At 39.7% G+C, this 22,156-nt stretch overlaps 1 protein-coding gene across 1 annotated transcript; it reads left to right on the top strand.

Annotated features, from left to right (window-relative positions):
• Positions 1-35: 35 nt before the first annotated feature.
• Positions 36-21,872, top strand: LOC109900062 (COP9 signalosome complex subunit 1). Its single transcript, XM_020495787.2, has 14 exons — positions 36-229; positions 4,625-4,717; positions 4,913-5,094; positions 5,212-5,379; positions 5,860-5,995; positions 6,349-6,426; positions 8,415-8,475; positions 14,284-14,369; positions 14,720-14,814; positions 14,919-15,024; positions 15,264-15,344; positions 16,197-16,334; positions 18,137-18,271; positions 20,749-21,872. The coding sequence occupies exons 1-14, from the start codon at positions 197-199 to the stop codon at positions 20,821-20,823; spliced, it is 1,467 nt and encodes a 488-aa protein (XP_020351376.2). The 5' UTR covers positions 36-196; the 3' UTR covers positions 20,824-21,872.
• Positions 21,873-22,156: the final 284 nt, after the last annotated feature.

The following is a 22,156-nucleotide window of genomic DNA, read 5'->3' as shown; positions in this document are numbered from 1 at the left end:
AACTGTTTGGACAAATGATTACGCCCCAGGCTACAGCTAGGCTACCTATCAGTTTTCGACCATGTTTCATCTTTTTTTCGTCTGCATCCGACACATCTGGAGCGGAGCAGACGTCGTTACGTAACGATCCCTGCTGTGAACCCATGCGCCGGATGTGATAACCGCTGTTGATGCAGAACGACAGCAACGGGAAAAGATGCCTTTGCCTGTGCAAGTATTCAACTTTCAGGTAATTAATAATCGATTTTAATGCATTTTTACCTAGCAACGGTGTGGCGGTGATGTACGTGGAGAAGGCTGTGCCCGCGTTTACTTTGGAGCGAGGAAAATTCGATAAGCACGAGAGCCTCCTTGCAATGATCAATTGAGTAGCTAGTTAGGGCCGCTAGCCGTACTGGGAAGCTAGGCTAACTTTCGCAAGTTCATATAGCTAAATATACCGTGTTATATTTCCATTCATTGTTATTCCATACCAACTAAGTGTTAGAATGATCTACTCGTTTTTGAGAAAGGTGCCTATGCATTTCAGGAAGCTGTTCGCTGGTAATTTATGGCTTCAGTTCAGACACTTTTGACAGTCATGGGGTATTTAACTAGCTAGCTAACAGCTAGTAGTTTAGCAAGCCCTTTTTTATTTATTTACATTGTGTCTCCAATGTAAATATCCAGTAGGACATGCGCGATCTGGCCACTGTGGGAGTGTAACGTTAGTGTATGACTATTGATTACCTTGTTAACCTGGTTGCAGACTAGGGCTGACCCCATTTAGTCGACTGGTCGATTGTTTGGTCAATAGGCTGTTGGTCGACCGAGATGTTTTTTAGTCAACTCGACTTTTTGTCGAGCAGCAGCAAAAAAATTGTTTTATATATATATATATATACAGTACCAGTCAAAAGTTTGGACACACCTACTCATTCCAGGGTTCTTCTTTATTTGTACTGTTTTTTATTTTAATTTTTAATTTTTAATATCAAATCAATACATAAAGCACATGAGGGAACACAAGCATACATAGATTACAAACAATAGACAATCGAGCTAGGGGGCACAATATCACATTACAATTACACAAGGACCTTAAGGGACATGCATATACTTACAATTCTAACAGCTTTTTTGTTAGTAGAGCATTTAACTGTCTTAAAATACAGTTCAATTTCTTTTTGTAGGGTACGAAAATGTGGTTTTCTGTTTGTAAATTTACATTTGTGTATATGAAATTTGGCCAAAAGAATAATGAAATTAATTACATAAAAATGATTCCGCTTATTTCTATTGTATGTAAAGAATCCAAACAGTACATCTCTCCACAATAGTGTAAAATCTTCATAAATGTGTTCAATTATAAACCTACTGATGTCTTGACACAGTTTTCTTACATGCATACAATGCCAAAAAAGATGCACAACTGTTTCTGGGTGGTCATTACAAAAGGAGCAATTTGAGTTGATGTTTTCCTTAAACTTCTTCATATAGTGGTTGGCAGGATAATATTTATGAATAATTTTAAAGGAAACTTCCTTAATTTTTGTTAACAAGTAGGTATGTGTGTGGCAACATCCAAACTTTTTTCCAACAGATATTATCAATAAATCCATTCCAATAAGGCATGACATAAGGTATAGATACAACATCCTGCTGAAATAAGGATTGTATCGCTCTGTTGTTGAATGGACCAAAAGTGAAACAAATCTTTCCTACTGATGAGTCAACAGGGTCAATAGAAGGTAGGCTCTGAGGGTCAGGTCTTGACATGTTCCTGAATAACATAGCAACACCTGAGGGAATGGCATCTAAAACAATTGCAAAATCTTTAGGTGTTACAGGGACCTTGTAAAGTGAATTCTTTATACCTGAGTAAAATACCCTCTGCATTTACCAGTTGGCTCACCAATAGGATATTATTTCTGAACCAATATTCTAAAAACAGAGAGGTATTTTTATACAATATATCCCGATTATTCCATATATAATATCTGTGTGGAGAAAAATTGTGTTTATAAATTAAGGACCATGACAAGAAAACCTGCCGATGAAAAGCAGAAAGTTTCAATGGAACTTTGTCAATATTATAATTGCAAAACAACATGAAGTTAAGGCCACCAAAAGTAGAGAAGACATGATGAGGAATAAAATTCCAGATAGAAGTGGGTCTTCTTAGGAATTGTTTTATCCAATTGATCTTGAAAATATTATTTAAAGTAGTAAAATCCAGAAAATTCAGTCCACCATTCTCATAAGTGTTCATTACAAAAGTTTTCCTAATGTAATGGGTACGGTTTCTCCAAAGAAAGTTGAAAAGCATCTGGTCTATCTCCTTGCTTATTTTACAGTCAAGATATAAAGATAGAGCACCATATGTTAGTCTAGAGATACCTTCAGCCTTGGTTATTAGGACTCTACCTTTTTAAAGATAAGTCCCTCTGTAGCCATTGATTTAGTTTCTTCTGTTTTTTTTTAATAAGCGGGTTAAAATTTAGTAAGCCTCTAGACTTCTGATCCTTTGTAATGGTTATGCCTAAATATGTAAGTTCTTCTTTTAATGGAATACCATAATATGAATGTGTCACACTTTATTTGTACTGTTTTCTACCTTGTAGAATAATAGTGAAGACATCACAACTATGAAATAACACATATGGAATCATGTAGTAACCAAAAAAGTTAAACAAATCCAAATATAATTTATATTTGAGATTCTTCAAAGTAGCCACCCTTTGCCTTTGACAGCTTTGCACACTCTTGGGATTCTCTCAACCAGCTTCACCTGGAATGTTTTTCCAACAGTCTTGAAGGAGTTCCCACATATGCAGAGCACTTGTTGGCTGCTCTTCCTTCACTCTGCAGTCCAACTCATCCCAAACCATCTCAATTGGGTGATTGTGGAGGCCAGGTCATCTGATACAGCAATCCATCACGCTCCTTGATCAGCCTGGAGGAGTTTTGAATCAGTCTTGTTGAAAAACAGTCCTACTAAGCACAAACCAGATGGGATGGCGTATTGCTGCAAAATGCTGTCGTAGCCATGATGGTTAAATATGCCTTGAATTTTAAATAAATCACAGTGTCACCAGCAAAGCACCATCACACTTCCTCCTCCGTGCTTCTCGGTGGGAATTACACATGCGGCGATCATCCGAACACTTTTTTGGGTTACTACATGATTCCATGTGGTATATCATCGTTTTGGTGACTTCATTATTCTACAGTGTAGAAAAATGTAAAAAATAAAGAAAAACCCTTGTCCAAACTTTTCACTGGTACTGTATATTTACAGAAATAAGACCGATCCTGCTTCTGTTGCCTGTTTGAGTGTTTGTTTCATAGCCTACTTATTCTGTGAGCACCAAGCCTGACTCAATGACATGTTAAGTAAACAAGTTCCCAAATTTTGTGAATTCTTTGCTTTGCTGTAATAAAGACTTTTCTCTGGTATTATTTATAATTGACTTAGTGTTTACACTGTTCCAAAGGGTCGGAAAAATAATACAAGTAGTAACACGCCTTTTACTTGTCCTCTTATTGTCATTTATATTATCATAACTTCTAATAAGTAATATCATTAGTAGGCTTAAAATAGCAGCCTTGTATAACCACCATCAAGCTGTAGGCCAAAGAGTACATCCTGTTTAGTCTTAATACCGTAACTTACTTAGGCCTGTATTTCAATACTTTATATAGGCTACTGTATCATTTATTCATTCATGTCATCACACAGCATACGAGTCATTCATGATTTAAAATGCAATCAAGCATTCTAGTTTTAAAATAAAGCAAGCCTTGAATAATTAGCTTAAACAATAAACTGTTCCATTTTGGAAATTAGTCTTTGCCGTAATAAAGGCTTTACAAATAAAAATGTTACAACACACTCTCTGGTATGCTTATAATTTGTTTTGTTTACATTGTTCTAAACGGTCAGAAAAATGATATTGTAATCTAACTGCACCTGTTTGGAGCACCACATTGGAACACATAATATGTGCCTGTTCCTTACCTTGAATTTTTTGATCTCCAGTATTTTCCACAACTTTATTTAAATTTATTCCACACATCTGACTTCCCCATTTACCTCATTAGCAACCAGTAAACACACCCCTGTTTCAAGTTTGTCACGTCCTCTGCATCCATTTTGCTGTTCCGAGTTTGTTATAACCAATTTATTGATGTGATTCTGATGGGCTTTAGGTCAGGCCCTATTGGTCACATCCATGCGATGCTTACATGTGTCACGTAATGAGAGCAAAAGTTGAAGGAATAGGTAATGTTTTTCCTAAACAAATGGGATTTCAGTAACAGAACTTTTCAGTCAAATGGCTGTAATTATGTTGCAGCTTCAGCAACACGGACATCACGATAAACACTGGTGATGACTGCAGCAGGGAGGAAAGAGTGACAACAGGTGCTAGTCACACAGTCACTCGCTGTCTTTAAAAAAAAAAACCAGAGCAGCAAGTTTGAGCCCAGATGGGCACAATCAAATCAATTGCTTATCGGACTCCCTCTAGGTCAACCAATATTTTGTTTAGCCGGGGACAGCCGTATTGCAGTCAGTATTCCCCTCGTTGATTGTTCCACACTGTTATATGACACTTTTCAGTGTATGTCCTCTCTTCTTCAGGGGGTTGTGGAGCCCATGCAGATAGATGCTGACCCACAAGAGGACCAGCACAATGCACCAGATGTCAACTATGTGGTGGAAAACCCCACACTGGTATGAATCTATCCAGGGTTTCCCCCTACTAATATTGTAAAAGCCCACTTGTTTCCTGTAGACTGGACTCCAATACAACACAAATTACACAAATTCTACTGAGATCAAATTAATCTATAGAATCAGTATGTGTAATATTGAGTGAAAAATCTCACTCACTGGGGTGTGTGTGTGTCTCTGTCTTTCTCTCTCTAGGACCTGGAGCAGTATGCGTCCAGCTACAGTGGTCTGATGCGCATTGAGAGGCTGCAGTTCATAGCAGAGCACTGTCCCCAGCTCCGGGCAGAAGCCTTGAAGATGGCCCTGTCCTTTATCCACAGGACCTTCAACGTTGATGTGTACGAGGAGATCCACCGCAAACTCACAGAGGCCACCAGGTACGTGTAGCTGTAGCTCAGGCCTAGCTTACTCTGTTGTTGGAAAGTGTCTTCAGTTGTTTTCGTTGAGTGTTTGATTCATTTGAGGTGTGTGTGTGTGTGTGTGTGTGTGTTCAGAGAGGTCCAGGTGGCTACAGATGCCGTTGTGGAAGGCGGGGCAGTCGATCCCCCTCCTCTAGACACAGCGTGGGCCGAGTCGACCAGGAAAAAAGCCCTGCTCAAACTGGAGAAACTGGACACTGACCTGAAGAACTACAAAGGCAACTCCATCAAAGAGAGCATCAGGTGGATTGGAGAAGCTACGATTGTTAGCACCAAGTAGATAATAAACCCGATTTGAATAATCCTCACCTCCAAGAGGATCGGCCTGAGTAAGGTGCTGGATTGATTTCTAAATATTGATCACTTCGAAGTAATCACTGAGTAGTTGACAAGTAGTACTAGTTTTTAATGTAAGGTAATTTGCAATGAAAAGTTGTAAAGTTCATTTGTAGATCAGTCATTCTGCATAGTGTTTTGTTCAGGCCAAAGGGGGAGAAACAGACATTTTCCGTTCCTGCCTATATTTGACATTTCAGTAATTTTGCATATGCTCTAATCCAGAGCGATTTACAGGAGCAATTAAGGTTAAGTGCTACGTTCAAGTGCACATCGACAGATTTTCCACCTAGTTGGTTACTGGCCCGACGCCCTTAACAGCTAGGCTACCTTCCACCCCTCTGGTATTGACCCGAACCCTCTCCATGCTATTTATTTTCACTTCAGGCGGGGTCATGATGATCTTGGGGACCACTACTTGGACTGCGGTGACCTCAGCAATGCCCTCAAGTGCTACTCCAGAGCCCGAGACTACTGCACTAGCGCCAAGCATGTCATAAACATGTGTCTTAATGTCATCAAGGTATGTCACCATTATAGTTAGTGTTCAATGTTCTGATGTATTATTTTTTGTCCAGAGAGCAGAAGGGATATTTCTTTTAAGGGCGCCAATAGAGACGGCAGCCGAGCTTCTAGCCTCAAGGCAATTTCTTTTACAAGCATTTCGCTACAAATTTCGCTGCAATAACATCTGCTAACCACTGTATGTGACCAATAAGATTTTATATTCCTCTCTCTCTCATTCTCTCTCCCTCACTCGCTTGAACTCTTGCTTTCTCTGTGATCTGATTAACTCCACTGACAAACACTAGAGGGCAGTCTTGAAATTTGTGTCCTGTAGGCTTTCTTACTGAAATGTGTGTTTTCATCTATCAGGTTAGTGTCTACCTCCAGAACTGGTCCCACGTCCTTAGTTATGTGAGCAAAGCTGAATCCACTCCAGAGATAGCAGAGGTAAGTTATTGGTTCCTCTGAGAGAGAAAGCTTAAGTCTTCTACTGTCTTCTAAAAGACAAACCCAGAAGTGTTCTTCTTTACTGAAGGAATGTCTTCTTCTTTACTGAAGGAATGTCTTCTTCTTTACTGAAGGAGTGTCTTCTTCTTTACTGAAGGAATGTCTTCTTCTTTACTGAAGGAATGTCTTCTTCTTTACTGAGGGAATGTCTTCTTCTTTACTGAAGGAATGTCTTCTTCTTTACTGAAGGAATGTCTTCTTCTTTACTGAAGGAATGTCTTCTTCTTTACTGAAGGAATGTCTTCTTCTTTACTGAAGGAATGTCTTCTTCTTTACTGAAGGAATGTCTTCTTCTTTACTGAAGGAATGTCTTCTTCTTTACTGAAGGAATGTCTTCTTCTTTACTGAGGGAATGTCTTCTTCTTTACTGAGGGAATGTCATCTTCTTTACTGAAGGAATGTCTTCTTTACTGAAGGAATGTCGTCTTCTTTACTGAAGGAATGTCTTCTTCTTTACTGAGGGAATGTCTTCTTCTTTACTGAAGGAATGTCTTCTTCTTTACTGAAGGAATGTCTTCTTCTTTACTGAAGGAATGTCTTCTTCTTTACTGAAGGAATGTCTTCTTCTTTACTGAAGGAATGTCTTCTTCTTTACTGAGGGAATGTCATCTTCTTTACTGAAGGAATGTCGTCTTCTTTACTGAAGGAATGTCTTCTTCTTTACTGAAGGAATGTCTTCTTCTTTACTGAAGGAATGTCTTCTTCTTTACTGAAGGAATGTCTTCTTCTTTACTGAAGGAATGTCTTCTTCTTTACTGAAGGAATGTCTTCTTCTTTACTGAAGGAATGTCTTCTTCTTTACTGAAGGAATGTCTTCTTCTTTACTGAAGGAATGTCTTCTTCTTTACTGAAGGAATGTCATCTTCTTTACTGAGGGAATGTCTTCTTCTTTACTGAGGGAATGTCTTCTTCTTTACTGAAGGAATGTCTTCTTCTTTACTGAAGGAATGTCTTCTTCTTTACTGAAGGAATGTCTTCTTCTTTACTGAAGGAATGTCTTCTTCTTTACTGAAGGAATGTCTTCTTCTTTACTGAAGGAATGTCTTCTTCTTTACTGAAGGAATGTCTTCTTCTTTACTGAAGGAATGTCTTCTTCTTTACTGAAGGAATGTCTTCTTCTTTACTGAGGGAATGTCTTCTTCTTTACTGAGGGAATGTCATCTTCTTTACTGAAGGAATGTCTTCTTTACTGAAGGAATGTCTTCTTCTTTACTGAAGGAATGTCTTCTTCTTTACTGAAGGAATGTCTTCTTCTTTACTGAAGGAATGTCTTCTTCTTTACTGAAGGAATGTCTTCTTCTTTACTGAAGGAATGTCTTCTTCTTTACTGAAGGAATGTCTTCTTCTTTACTGAAGGAATGTCTTCTTCTTTACTGAAGGAATGTCTTCTTCTTTACTGAAGGAATGTCTTCTTCTTTACTGAAGGAATGTCTTCTTCTTTACTGAAGGAATGTCTTCTTCTTTACTGAGGGAATGTCTTCTTCTTTACTGAGGGAATGTCTTCTTCTTTACTGAGGGAATGTCTTCTTCTTTACTGAGGGAATGTCTTCTTTACTGAGGGAATGTCTTCTTTACTGAAGGAATGTCTTCTTCTTTACTGAAGGAATGTCTTCTTCTTTACTGAAGGAATCTCTTCTTCTTTACTGAAGGAATCTCTTCTTCTTTACTGAAGGAATCTCTTCTTCTTTACTGAAGGAATCTCTTCTTCTTTACTGAAGGAATCTCTTCTTCTTTACTGAAGGAATGTCTTCTTCTTTACTGAAGGAATGTCTTCTTCTTTACTGAAGGAATGTCTTCTTCTTTACTGAAGGAATGTCTTCTTCTTTACTGAGGGAATGTCTTCTTCTTTACTGAGGGAATGTCATCTTCTTTACTGAAGGAATGTCTTCTTCTTTACTGAGGGAATATCTTTGTTCTTTTTGTTTCAGCAACGAGGGGAGAGAGATTGCCAGAGTCAGTCAGTCCTCACCAAATTAAAATGTGCTGCAGGTAATTCACTCTTTGTTGTGCTACAAAGAGATGTACAGAGCAAGGAGGGTTAGTGTATACTATTGAATAAGCTATATTCAGTGGATAGGACAAACATCCATGCCTCCTGCCAAAGCTCTTAGGCCTACGTGTGCACACAGTGCCTTATGCTCATGGCACAGGATATGTGATTTATGACATCATGCTTCTGACACAATCCTATTTAGAAATATTGTTGTTAATTTAAAAGACGGATTGTTTTTGTTTAATTTGATTAATAAACTTATTAGAAAGATTTACCATCCATGGGTTTATGGTGAGAACATACATGGCTCAAATGCAATGCTATTTCTGAAGAAGTGCAAATGTGATCGCCAAGATGGTTCCATGATGTTTATAAAACATGACATTTATAGCAGTATAATGGTGAGTGGATATTCCCCCGCTCTCTGTATATTGGCTCTTTATCCAGCTCCGGTGAAAAGTTTGGCTGTGCATAAAACCCTTCATAGTCTGCCTTTATGGCGTCTAAATACAGTTTCAGGCATTACCTTTTTAAAACAAGTTACATTTTTATTAGAATTAGATTATAATTGTACACTGTCTTTTTTTAGGCCTTATCAGTAGCCTAGTGAATTTAATCTTACTTATTGACTATGTTTGCCATGTCCAGACTACAATTTACAACAGGCCTAGCCCTTATATCAGTGTGAATGCAATTAGAACAATGTGGACTGCAAACATGTTCAAAATATTTTGCAAATATGGGGCAGGCTATTTAATGGACTAACATTTGAATTGGAGTTGATAACAACGCAATACATAAAAGACTGTAAATGCACAACTTGAAGCAACCACATATTTAGCCATGGAGCGCTTTCTGATTGGCCACTGAGGGGCCAAACCTCGACACACCTACAACTTGTTTATTCATCAAAACCCAGCCTTTTCACACTACCGCCAGCTTACCTGCCCAGAATTCCGGTTGCAAAAATATTTGGGTATCTGTACTTCACTATTTACATTTCTGAAAACTTTTACTCTTACTTTACTACATTCTTAAGTAAAATAATGTACTTTTTACTCCATACATTTTCCCTGACACCCAAAAATACTTATTACATGTTTAATGCTTAGCAGGATAGAAAAGTGTCCAAATCACATACTTATCAAGAGAACATCCCTGCCCATGCCTACTGCCTCTGATCTGGTGGACTCACTAAATACAAATGTTTCATTTGTAAATTATGTCTGACTGTTGGAATGTGCCCCTGGCTATCTGTAAATTTAAAACAAAAACTACAAATTGTGCCTACTGGTTTTCTTAATATAAGGAATTTGAAATTATTCATACTTTACTTTAATACTTAAGTATATTTTAGCAATTACATTTGCTTTTGATACTTAAGTATATTTAAAACCAAATACTTTTATACTTTTACTCAATTAGTATTTTACTGGGTGACATTTACTTGAGTAATTTTCTATTCAGGTGTCTTTGCTTTTACTCAAGTATGACAATTGGGTACTTTTTCCACCACTGACCAAGTCCGATCCTAAGCTATTATGTCAACATTAAAATGCTATTCTTTAAAAGCCCAATGCAACCATTTGTATATCAAATCATTTCTAGATAACAATTAAATACCTTACTGTAATAGTTTTCCATTTAAAATGGACAAAAATCGCATGTTAGCAACAAACTAAAAATATTTCTCAGGCAAGAATTTTGCTAGGACAGTCTGGGAGTGGTCTGAGGTAGGGAAGGGAACTTATACTAGGTGTTATTGGGAGAGAGCTCTTTATATAAAAAAAAATTTTGAACTCTTTGTTTATTTGTATTTATTTGTTATTACATTTCAAATGACAATAATAGCAAATAAAAATAGGACATCACTACAAGTATATATTTTTCTTAAACATACAATAACATTAAAATAAAGCAAATAAATAGAAATCGCGTTTCAAAAGTTAAAGTACCTCAAATAATATAAATATAATCAAGTCAGGGATTACAGTGGTTTACACCTATGATAGAGTTGTAAGAATACATAGATGTTTTGTTGTTATTGACTAATTCTAGAGATTTGACTAAATATTTGATTTCAAGTAAAAAATATATTGCATTTCGGGACAGATTTCAAATGTTTGTTTTTGTCTATGTAAAATTTACCAGAGAGAATGAAGAACATAATGACGAATTGAGTACCTTTATTGTCATTTGAATAATAACACATTACAAATTCTATTTATTAATCAATTTACCGCCTGGTGGTGTCACCAGGCAAGCCGAAACTCCCGCCCATGCAAACAGGCTGATTAGAAGGTTCTCAGGAAATAACACTGATCTAATCTTTTCACACTTTTTAAAGTGTTAGTTTCATCAGCTGTTGCACAATTTTATACAAAACACAGGAAAAACTGGGCCTTTAACACAATAGAATACTTATTTAATATGCCTTCATTTTAGGTCCTAGTTTTACCCGAATAAAGTGGCCTGAAACTAATGTCTTACAGGCCACAGCATGCCTGCAAGTCACATTATGCTGGTTTGCAAATTGATGTGTAATTCCTATTGAAATCCAGCCAGTGTGGGGATATCCAAACTTTGGCAAAAATCACCCACAACCTGCATTCACAATGACTGCCAGGGTTGGCTAAGACTAAGATTTGAGACTACCTAAAGCATCTAAACTGGAGCAACCATTTCAGTAGTAAGTACTATATTGGATTAGTTTAGAAATATATGTCCTTTTTATATTTGAGTAGCATAAGATTAATTACTCAATCAATGTGCACAAACATAGATATTGAAACAAGCAATTTGAAAAAATCTGCCTGCAAAAGAGCATACTGGGAAATATGACAATGATGCGTGTGGTTTTGATTCAACTCTAACAACAAAACTGGGGTTATTTTACACCAATGAGTGTTCATTTAATACACTGAAAAATCAACACGTAGGTAACAATGGCCAATTTGCTGTGTACAACAGTTGAAGTCGGAAATGTACATACACTTAGGTTGGAGTCATTAAAACTCGTTTTTCAACCACACCACAAATTTCTTGTGAACAAACTATAGTTTTTGCAAATCGGTTAGGACATCTACTTTGTGCATGACACAAGTAATTTTTCCAACAATTGTTTACAGACAGATTATTTCACTTATAATTCACTGTATTACAATTCCAGTGGGTCAGAAGTTTACATACACTAAGTTGACTGTGCCTTTAAACAGCTTGGAAAATTCCAGAAAAATATGTCATGACTTTAGAAGCTTCTGACAAGATAATTGACATAATTTGAGTCAATTGGAGGTGTACCTGTGGATGTATTTCAAGGCCTACCTTCAAACGCAGTGCCTCTTTGCTTGACATGGGAAAATCGAAAGAAATCAGCCAAGACCTCAGAAAAAATATTGTAGACCTCCACAAGTCTGGTTCATCCTTGGGAGCAATTTCCAAACACCTGAAGGTACCACGCTCATCTGTACAAACAATAGTACGCAAGTATAAACACCATGGGACCACGCAGCCGTCATAGCACTCAGGAAGGAGATGCATTCTGTCTCTTATCGATGAACATACTTTGGTGCAAAAAGTGCAAATCAATCCCAGAACAACAGCAAAGGACCTTGTGAAGATGCTGGAGGAAACGGGTACAAAAGTATCTATATCCACAGTAAAACGAGTCCTATATCGACATAACCTGAACGGCCGCTACGCAAGCAAGAAGACACTGCTCCAAATCCGCCATAAAATAGCCAGACTACGGCTTGCAACTGCACATGGGGACAAAGATTGTACTTTTTGGAGAAATATCCTCTGGTCTGTTGAAATAAAAATAGAACTGTTTGGCCATATTGACCATTGTTATGTTTGGAGGAAAAAGGGGGAGGCTGTGAAGCACGGAGGTGGCAGCATCATGTTGTGGGGGTGCTTTGCTGCAGAAGGAACTGATGGACTTCACAAAATAGATGGCATCATGAGGTAGGAAAATAATGTTGCTTCAATATATCTACATCTTAAGACATCAATCAGGAAGTTAAAGCTTGGTCACAAATGGGTCTTCCAAATGGACAATGACTCCAAGCAATACATCCAAAGTTGTGGCAAAACGGCTTAATATTGGCGCACCCATCCCGTTAGCGGGATCATTTTCGTCAACATCCTCTGAATTGCAGAGCGCCAAATTAAACTACAAAAAATATAACATTTTCATGCAATCACAAGTGCAATATAGCAAAACACAGTTTAGCTTGTTGTTAATCCACCTGGCGTGTCAGATTTCAAAAAGCTTTTCGGCGAAAGCTACCCAAGCATTTATGTTAGGACATCTCCCTCAGCAGACTAAACATTACAAACAGCTAGCAGCAAAGTAGATTGGTCACGAAAGTCAGAAAAGCAATAAAATGAATCGCTTGCCTTTGATCCTCGGATGTTTGCACTCACAAGACTCCCAGTTACACAATAAATGTTATTTTTGTTCCATAAAGATTATTTCTAAATCCAAAAACCTTCTTTTGGTTGGCGCGTTATGTTCAGAAATCCACAGGCTCGAGCGGTCACGATGGGGCAGATGAAAATTCCAAATAGTATCCCTAAAGTTCGTAGAAACATGTCAAACGTTTTTTATAATCAATCCTCAGGTTGTTTTTACAATAAATAATCGATAATATTTCAACTGGACCGTAGCTTTTTCAATAGGAGTGAGAGAGAAAATGTCTGCTCCAAGCTGGTCAAAACTCTGCTGGCACCCAGCCATCCAATGACGCGATGTGATCTTTCTCGCTCATTTTTCAGAATAAAAGCCTGAAACTATGTCTAAAGACTTCACACCATGTGGAAGCCATAGGAATCTGGTTGATATCCCTTTAATTGGAGGGAAGGCATGCAATGGAACAGAGGGGTTTCATCCTGGTTGGATTTTCCTCAGGTTTTCGCCTGCAATATCAGTTCTGTTATACTCACAGACAATATTTTGACAGTTTTGGAAACTTTAGTGTTTTCTATCATAATCTGACAATTATATGCATATTCTAGATTCTGGGCCTGAGAAATAGGCAGTTTCATTTGGGTACGTTTTTCATCCAAAATACTGCCCCCTACACTCAAGAGGTTGACAACAAAGTCAAGGTATTGGAGTGGCCATCACAAAGGCCTGGCCTTAATCCTATAGAAAATATGTGGGCAGAACTGAAAAAGCATGTGTGAGCAAGGAGCCCTACAAACCGACTCAGTTACACCAGCTCTGTCAGGAGGAATGGGCCAAAATTCACCCAACTTATTGTGGGAAGCTTATGGAAGGCTACCTGAAATGTTTGACCCAAGTTAAACTATTTAAAGGCAATGCTACAAAATACTAATTGAGTGTATGTAAACTTCTGACCCACTGGGAATGTGATGAGACATAAAAGCTGAAATAATTATTATTCCTACATTTCACATTCTTAAAATATAGTGGTGATCCTAACTGACCTAAAACAGGGAATTTTCAATATGATTAAATGTCAGGAATTGTGAAAAACAGAGTTTTTAAATGTATTTGGCTAAGGTGTATGTTAACTTCCAACTTCAACTGTAAGTGTTTTCACCCGTTCTCTAGAAGGTATAAAAACACTAACAGATGCCAACCTTCAACAAACACGCTAACAACAGATGCCAACCTTTAAAGGGTGCAGACGCTCATGCTAATACTTTGTTTAAATGAAAATGGATTCGTTTTAAACCGACTAATCCATTGTGCTTTTACCGGGTTTTCTCCCCAGTTTAATTTGACCTCTCGTTGTTGTTCCTCCTCCCCGTCTGTCTGTGGTTCTGTCCCCCAGGCCTAGCAGAGCTGGCCTCCAGAAAGTACAAACAAGCAGCCAAGTGCTTCCTGCTGGCCTCCTTCGACCACTGTGACTTTGCTGAGGTTAGTCTTCCTGTCTGTGACTTCACTGAGGCCTGTCGGTTTGCCTGTCTGTCGGCTTGCCTGTCTGCCTGTCTTTCTGTCTGTGTAGTATCTTAAAGGTGAAGTCTGTGACTTCCCTGAGTTGCCTTTTTAAAAGTGAACTCTGTACCTTCGCAGTCCCCTGTGGCCAGAGAAAGTAAGAACATATTTTAAAAAACAAAATATTGCTGTTGATGAATGGAGAGTTCTCCATAATGTGTTATTGTTTATCAACAATTGCTACTAGACAAATGCTAATTATTGTTTCTGTTGATGTACCAATGTCCTGTACTTTATGGCGCTATTGATTGCGTGTGTGCGTGCGTCTCCAGCTCCTGTCCCCCAGTAATGTAGCTGTGTACGGAGGGATGTGTGCCCTCGCCACCTTTGACAGACAGGAGCTGCAGAAAAACGTCATCTCAAGCAGGTGTGTACGCCTGTGTTTCTGCTGTATAAACTGTGTGTGTTCATGTATCGTAATTGAGATGTCCAACAGTCCACCGTCATTGATTCATGTCTTTGTTGTCCCAGCTCTTTTAAATTATTCCTAGAGTTGGAACCTCAGGTCCGTGACATCATCTTTAAGTTCTACGAGTCAAAGTACGCTTCCTGTCTCAAAATGCTGGACGAGATCAAGGTGAGATTGATGTTTTAAAGATGTACGGTCAGTAATCAATACTAATGATACATTGGTGTGAATGCCACAAAACAGGTAGAGTAGAAGTTGGAAACGGGAATGAAACAAAGTAACTAAAGCAAGTAACATGATTTGATACGTTGAAAACAATGATGCGTTTTCATTATGTTGATGATGATGTTGATAACACGTGTTTGAAAGCTGTCCTAAATTCAGACTGCCACCCTCTTTTCTCTCAGGATAACCTGCTGTTAGACATGTACCTGGCCCCCCACGTACAGACGCTCTACACACTGATCAGGAACAGAGCTCTCATACAGGTGAGACAGTACTCCATATAACACTGAACATCACCATTGGGTATTGTGTTGTCTTCCTTGAACACTCACAACTACGTTTGAGTTCTAATAATCAATTTGTCAATCAAGGGTTCCCCCATCGACTTAAATAATAGGCAATCATGCGTTTGGAGGGAAAGAATCAGATACAAAACTTCTCTCTCTGTCATACTTATAGCTCAGGCAGCAATCAAAACTACATTTAGCTGAGGATTCTGAATAACTCTGACCCCTAGTGGCAAACATCTACAGGGGATAAGTCCCAAACGGCACCCTTTTCCCTATATGGTGCACTACTTTTGACCAGAGCTCTAGGGTGTCAATTGGCTGCCACTTTGGACAACCAGGGTTAACTGGACCAGCAGGTAGTGGATAGACAACCAGGGTTAACTGGACCAGCAGGTAGTGGATGGACAACCAGGGTTAACTGGACCAGCAGGTAGTGGATGGACAACCAGGGTTAACTGGACCAGCAGGTAGTGGATGGCACCAAAATGGTGGTTCTGCTAAGGTTATTTAATCTTTGCACTAAATTAGTTCTACTTAACATCTTGGTGTGCCTTTTCTGTTTTACCACAGTGGGATGATTGTGTGAGTTACGCTGGTGTAATGTTATAAATATGTAGTCAAAAAATGAACATGAAACATTCAGCAGTTCCTGTCCCCTGCTCCCATGGACAGTATTATTGGGTGTGTTTGCAGGAAGGTCTGCTCTAATCTATACTGTTGTTTTGTTTAGGTGTAGTGGGTATAGTGGTGTGGGTGAGGGGCATGTGTGTGTGTGCCGACAGTATCTCTGTACTTTTCATGCGGATGTGTGTGTGTGTGTGTCAGTACTTCAGCCCGTACGTGTCTGCAGACATGACTAAGATGTCCCAGTCCTTCAACACCACAGTGTTATCTCTGGAGGATGAACTGACCCAGCTCATACTGGAGGGACTGATCAACGCACGTATAGACTCTCACAGCAAGGTAACACACACACACACACATATAGACTCTCACAGCAAGGTAACACACACACACACACACACATATAGACTCTCACAGCAAGGTAACACACACACACATATAGACTCTCACAGCAAGGTAACACACACACACGTATAGACTCTCACAGCAAGGTAACACACACACACGTATAGACTCTCACAGCAAGGTAACACACACACACACACATATAGACTCTCACAGCAAGGTAACACACACACACGTATAGACTCTCACAGCAAGGTAACACACACACGTATAGACTCTCACAGCAAGGTAACACACACAGCAATGTAACACACACACACACGTATAGACTCTCACAGCAAGGTAACACACACGTATAGACTCTCACAGCAAGGTAACACACACACACACAAGTATATACTCTCATGGCAAGGTAACACACATACGTATAGACTCTCACAGCAAGGTAACACACACACACGTATAGACTCTCACAGCAAGGTAACACACACACGTATAGACTCTCACAGCAAGGTAACACACACACGTATAGACTCTCACTGCAAGGTAACACACACAGCAACGTAACACACACACGTATAGACTCTCACAGCAAGGTAACACACACATGTATAGACTCTCACAGCAAGGTAACACACACACACGTATAGACTCTCACAGCAAGGTAACACACACACACGTATAGACTCTCACAGCAAGGTAACACACACACACACACACACGTGTATAGACTCACAGCAAGGTAACACACACGTATTGACTCACAGCAAGGTAACACACACACACACACACACACAGACTCTCACAGCAAGGTAACACACACACACACACACACACGTATAGACTCTCACAGCAAGGACACACACACACATGTATAGACTCTCACAGCAAGGTAACACACACACATGTATAGACTCTCACAGCAAGGTAACACACACACACACACGTATAGACTCTCACAGCAAGGTAACACACACACATGTATAGACTCTCACAGCAAGGTAACACACACACACACACACAAGTATATACTCTCATAGCAAGGTAACACACATACGTATAGACTCTCACAGCAAGGTAACACACACACATGTATAGACTCTCACAGCAAGGTAACACACACAAGTATATACTCTCATAGCAAGGTAACACACATACGTATAGACTCTCACAGCAAGGTAACACACACATGTATAGACTCTCACAGCAAGGTAACACACACAAGTATATACTCTCATAGCAAGGTAACACACACACACACACGTATAGACTCTCACAGCAAGGTAACACACACACATGTATAGACTCTCACAGCAAGGTAACACACACACACAAACACACAAGTATATACTCTCATAGCAAGGTAACACACATACGTATAGACTCTCACAGCAAGGTAACACACACACACATGTATAGACTCTCACAGCAAGGTAACACACACAAGTATATACTCTCATAGCAAGGTAACACATACGTATAGACTCTCACAGCAAGGTAACACACACACACGTATAGACTCTCACAGCAAGGTAACCCACACTCAAGAGTCAAGACACATATCCACCCCCATCTCTCTCACACACACATGCACACAAAATGAGCTCAGATCACTCTTTCATTGTCTTGTAATGCAAGACTTGTAATGCAACATGGTATATTGATTTGACAGTGATCCAAATGGTTTGTCACATCACTCTTATCCCCAGCATGTCTCTCTCCACCCTTCTCTCTTTGAGATGCCAAGCACGTTTCTCTACAGACAGACAATGAAGTGCTCTCTTTCCTCATCTTAGATCCTGTATGCGCGGGATGTCGATCAGCGGAGCCACACGTTTGAGAAGTCGATCCACATGGGCAAAGAGTTCCAGAGGCGAGCCAAAGCCATGATCCTACGAGCTGCCGTGCTGCGCAACCAGATACACGTCAAGGTACCGCTGTGCATGGGATCTCCCAGGGGTTTTATGGCAGCCTTCTCTTTGCTCTTCTCCCTCTGGGATATGGACATCCCTCACAACAGCCTCCCTTTCAGTGTACTATCTATATTCTTTCTGTCTCTCCCTTTTCCCATCTCTGCTTTTCTTCCTTTCATTTTCTCTCTCGTTGCCCTCTGGTCCACCCCGTCTTCTCTCCAGGCTGTCCTTCCCCTCTCCTCTCAGCCACCCACCACAGCTCATTTCCACACATCAGGGGTTTTGAAATAAAATACCTTAGATTCAGAGGAGTCTCTGCCCCCCCCCCCCCCCCGTCGCTCCAAAAATTTGCACAAGTTATAGTCACCTTCCATCGAGGTTGCTAGCTAAATATGCTAACGAGCGTTTTGTAAACGGATCTGAAATCCTTATTGTAATTTTTGCTCGGCATCAAACTAATTTTGTGTTTCTGTTGCACTTCTCCACTCTGAGAATTCACAAACAGACATTCTATCAGCTGCCACCTGATGTACCGGATGAACAAGGGTTTAGTGCCATTTTCACTGCATAAGAACCATTTACCGGTGCTGCCTGTATATAGCTTCGTTATTATTATTCTTATGTTACTTTTAATTATTATTTTTTATTTTAGTCTACTTGGTAAATGTTATCTTAACTCATCTTGAACTGCACTGTTGGTTAAGGGCTTGGAGGTAAGCATTTCACTGTAAAATCTACACTTGTTGTATTCGGCGCATGTGACAAATACAGTTTGATTTGGATTGCCGAGGGCTTAGCAGTCCACTGAATGGGGGCTACCCAGAGATGCAAAAGCAGCCTGCCGAGGACATAGCAGTCCACTGAATGGGGGCTACCCAGAGATGCAAAAGCAGCCTGCCGAGGGCTTAGCAGTCCACTGAATGGGGGCTACCCAGAGATGCAAAAGCAGCCTGCCGAGGGCTTAGCAGTCCACTGAATGGGGGCTACCCAGAGATGCAAAAGCAGCCTGCCGAGGGCTTAGCAGTCCACTGAATGGGGGCTACCCAGAGATGCAAATCACGTCTTGAACGGCAAACTGCACTCACCCGCTGGCGGTAGGGATTTATAGCCTTGGGCATAGCAACAGCGGAAAATAGCAAGCGCTGGTTAACTTTTTTTAAATATATATCTGGGTAGCTACACTGAACAAAAATAAAAGCGCCACATGTAAAGTGTTGGTCCCATGTTTTATGACCTGAAATAAAAGATCCCAGAAATGTTCCAGATGTACATAAACATTATTTTTCTATACTTTTGTGCAGAAATGTGTTTGCATCCCTGTTTGTGAGCATTTCTCCTTGCCAAGATAATCCAACCACCTGACATTTGGCATATCAAGTAGCCGATTAAACAGCATGATCATTACACAGGTGCACCTTGTGCTGGGAACAATAAAAGGCCAATCTATAATGTGCATTTTTGTCACACAATGACACACAAACAGATGTCTCAAGTTTTGCTGAGGAGTATATCTGTCTGTAATAAAGCCCTTTTGTGGGGAAAGACTAATTCTGATTAGCTGGGCCTGGCTCCCCAGTGGGTGGGCCTGGCTGCCAAGTGGGTGGGTCTATGCCTTCCCAGGCCGACCCATGGCTTCACCCCTGCCCAGTCATGTGAAATCAATAGATTAGGGCCTAATTACTTATATTTCAATTGACTGATTTCCTTATGAACTTTAACTCAGTAAAATCTTAGAAATTGTTGCATGTTGCGTTTATTTTTGTTCAGTATATTTTCTGCCGAATGTGTTGCACTAATGTATTTTCTGCGAAGGAAAACGCCCCTCATAACTCTATTATGAAAAAAAACCTCACTGACTTTCAATATAAAACGCGACCCCTGTCAATACACAGCTGGACTCATCTGCTCCTGCGTTCTCCCGTTGTGCTATTTACAAACACATGACTGGCTCAACTGTTCTGGGGAACTATGGAAAGCTTCATAATGTGACAGGTGAAATGAAGAACAGGATTTGCTTTATCTCCTAACGTATTGCCCAAGTTGACTGCAGGTATTTACTTAAAAAGTAGCTATTAATATAATTATTTTGGGGGGAAAACATCAAAGAAATAGTTTTGACAGTATTGAAAAACCATCCCGTGGCTATTTCCAAATACCCAAGCCTAATAACCATGGTAGCCAAAATAATGGCCTGCCCAGCATTTTTATACATGACCCTTAGCATGATGAGATGTTTATTACTTAACTCAGGAACAACACCTGTGTGGAAGCACCTGCTTTCAATATACTTTGTATCCCTCATTTCATCAAGTGTTTCTATTATTTTGGCAGTTAACTGTATGTGTTCTTACGTCTGAAAACTGGTAAACACATCAGCATGCAGGATGAGAATTAAGATATATTTTTCCCTACTTTGCTTATAGAGAACGTCCACCAGAACGTCCACCACTCAACCTTGTTTTTCCCTCCTTCTCTCCCTCTCGATCTCCCTCCAGTCTCCTCCCAGAGAGGGAAGCCAAGGCGAACTTAACTCTGCCAACAGCCAATCACGAATGAGCACCAACATGTGAACATTCCCCTGAGACCTCTGTCTTACAGGAAGTTACCATGTCAGTGGGTTCCGCCAGGGGGACCTAGCACCCCTCCACCCCATCCCTCCATCTCTGAGGCTCCTCCTCCGACTCAGTGCTGCATCTGCCTGCTGAAAGAAATATACAAACTGAAACGTCAACTTTCATAGCTTGCAACTCAAATGGCACCTTTATTCAATATATAGTGCACCATGTTTGGCCCATAGAGCTCTGGTCAACTGTAGTGCACTATATAGTGAATAAGGGTGCCATTTTGGACGCAACCTAGGACTTTGTTCATGTGAGAAGTGATCGTCTGTCTAGACTGAAGACTTGATGAGCAATCTGTGTGTTAATGTTATAGCGGGAAGGCTGCGTGTGTCTGTGTGTGGCGCTCTCTTCTTAGTAGTGTCCTCTTTTTGTCCTTTGTATGAGATGCACCTTTCTTCCCTCGCTTTCATTTTTCTTTCTGATGATGACAGACTTTGAATTCACCCACTGAAGATTAAACAGAACACACACATACCTAAGAACCACTGTCCACAAGATCTGATTTTAAAATAAATATGTATGATAATCAGAAGCTTGGTCAGGACATTTTGTCGTCTTCTCTCAATATGTGTTTTTTACAAGTTGCACAATAAGCCAATTTCACACACACACACAGACCCCTCCTTAACATTGTTTATTTATGACCACTAAATCACAGAATGCTGATACTAATAAAACATTATTTTTGAGGAAGATTGCAATGACTTTCAATGTCATGATTTGATTAGTTTTATTCTGATCCCCATAGTGACGCCTAGTCTTACTGGGGTCCGACATGTAAAGGAAAAGACATTACAGTCAAAAGACTTTACAATTGGCATACATTTAAAAAGCATGAACATGTAGTGAGCATCTATCAGTTGCCGGTGCTTCATTTGAGCCGGATCCCGCACTGTTTTGTTCTGGGACATATTTGTCTGGATCTGGTACCTCTTGGTTTGAAAAATAATTTAGACTTTCTGCAATGTAAAAATTCTAATAAAAGTGATCAAAGTTAATTTCGAGTAGCCTCTTTGTTAATTCGTTTTTTTTTAAATGCATATGAAAAAGTAGATTTTTCAGGCCGGGACTGCTATTTTAAGGCAGCGTTTCAAACTCAAAGTAGACAGCCATCGGCACTAAACCCTCAGCCCTTGAATGATGTTTTACATGGTCATATCTGAATGTATCTCAAATGTCCCTTACCCAAGCAAAGGAGAGTGACGATCACAGAGGAAACGTCCTTGGTGGAAATCTTTGAAGTTGAGCTTAAAAAACAACCAACCTAAAGCTATTAATGTAC

The sequence above is a fragment of the Oncorhynchus kisutch genome, linkage group LG11, assembly GCF_002021735.2.
Source record: "Oncorhynchus kisutch isolate 150728-3 linkage group LG11, Okis_V2, whole genome shotgun sequence".
Taxonomy (NCBI): domain Eukaryota; kingdom Metazoa; phylum Chordata; class Actinopteri; order Salmoniformes; family Salmonidae; genus Oncorhynchus; species Oncorhynchus kisutch.
Note: the sequence above shows the minus strand (reverse complement) of the source record. Positions and strands in the feature narration are given on the sequence as shown.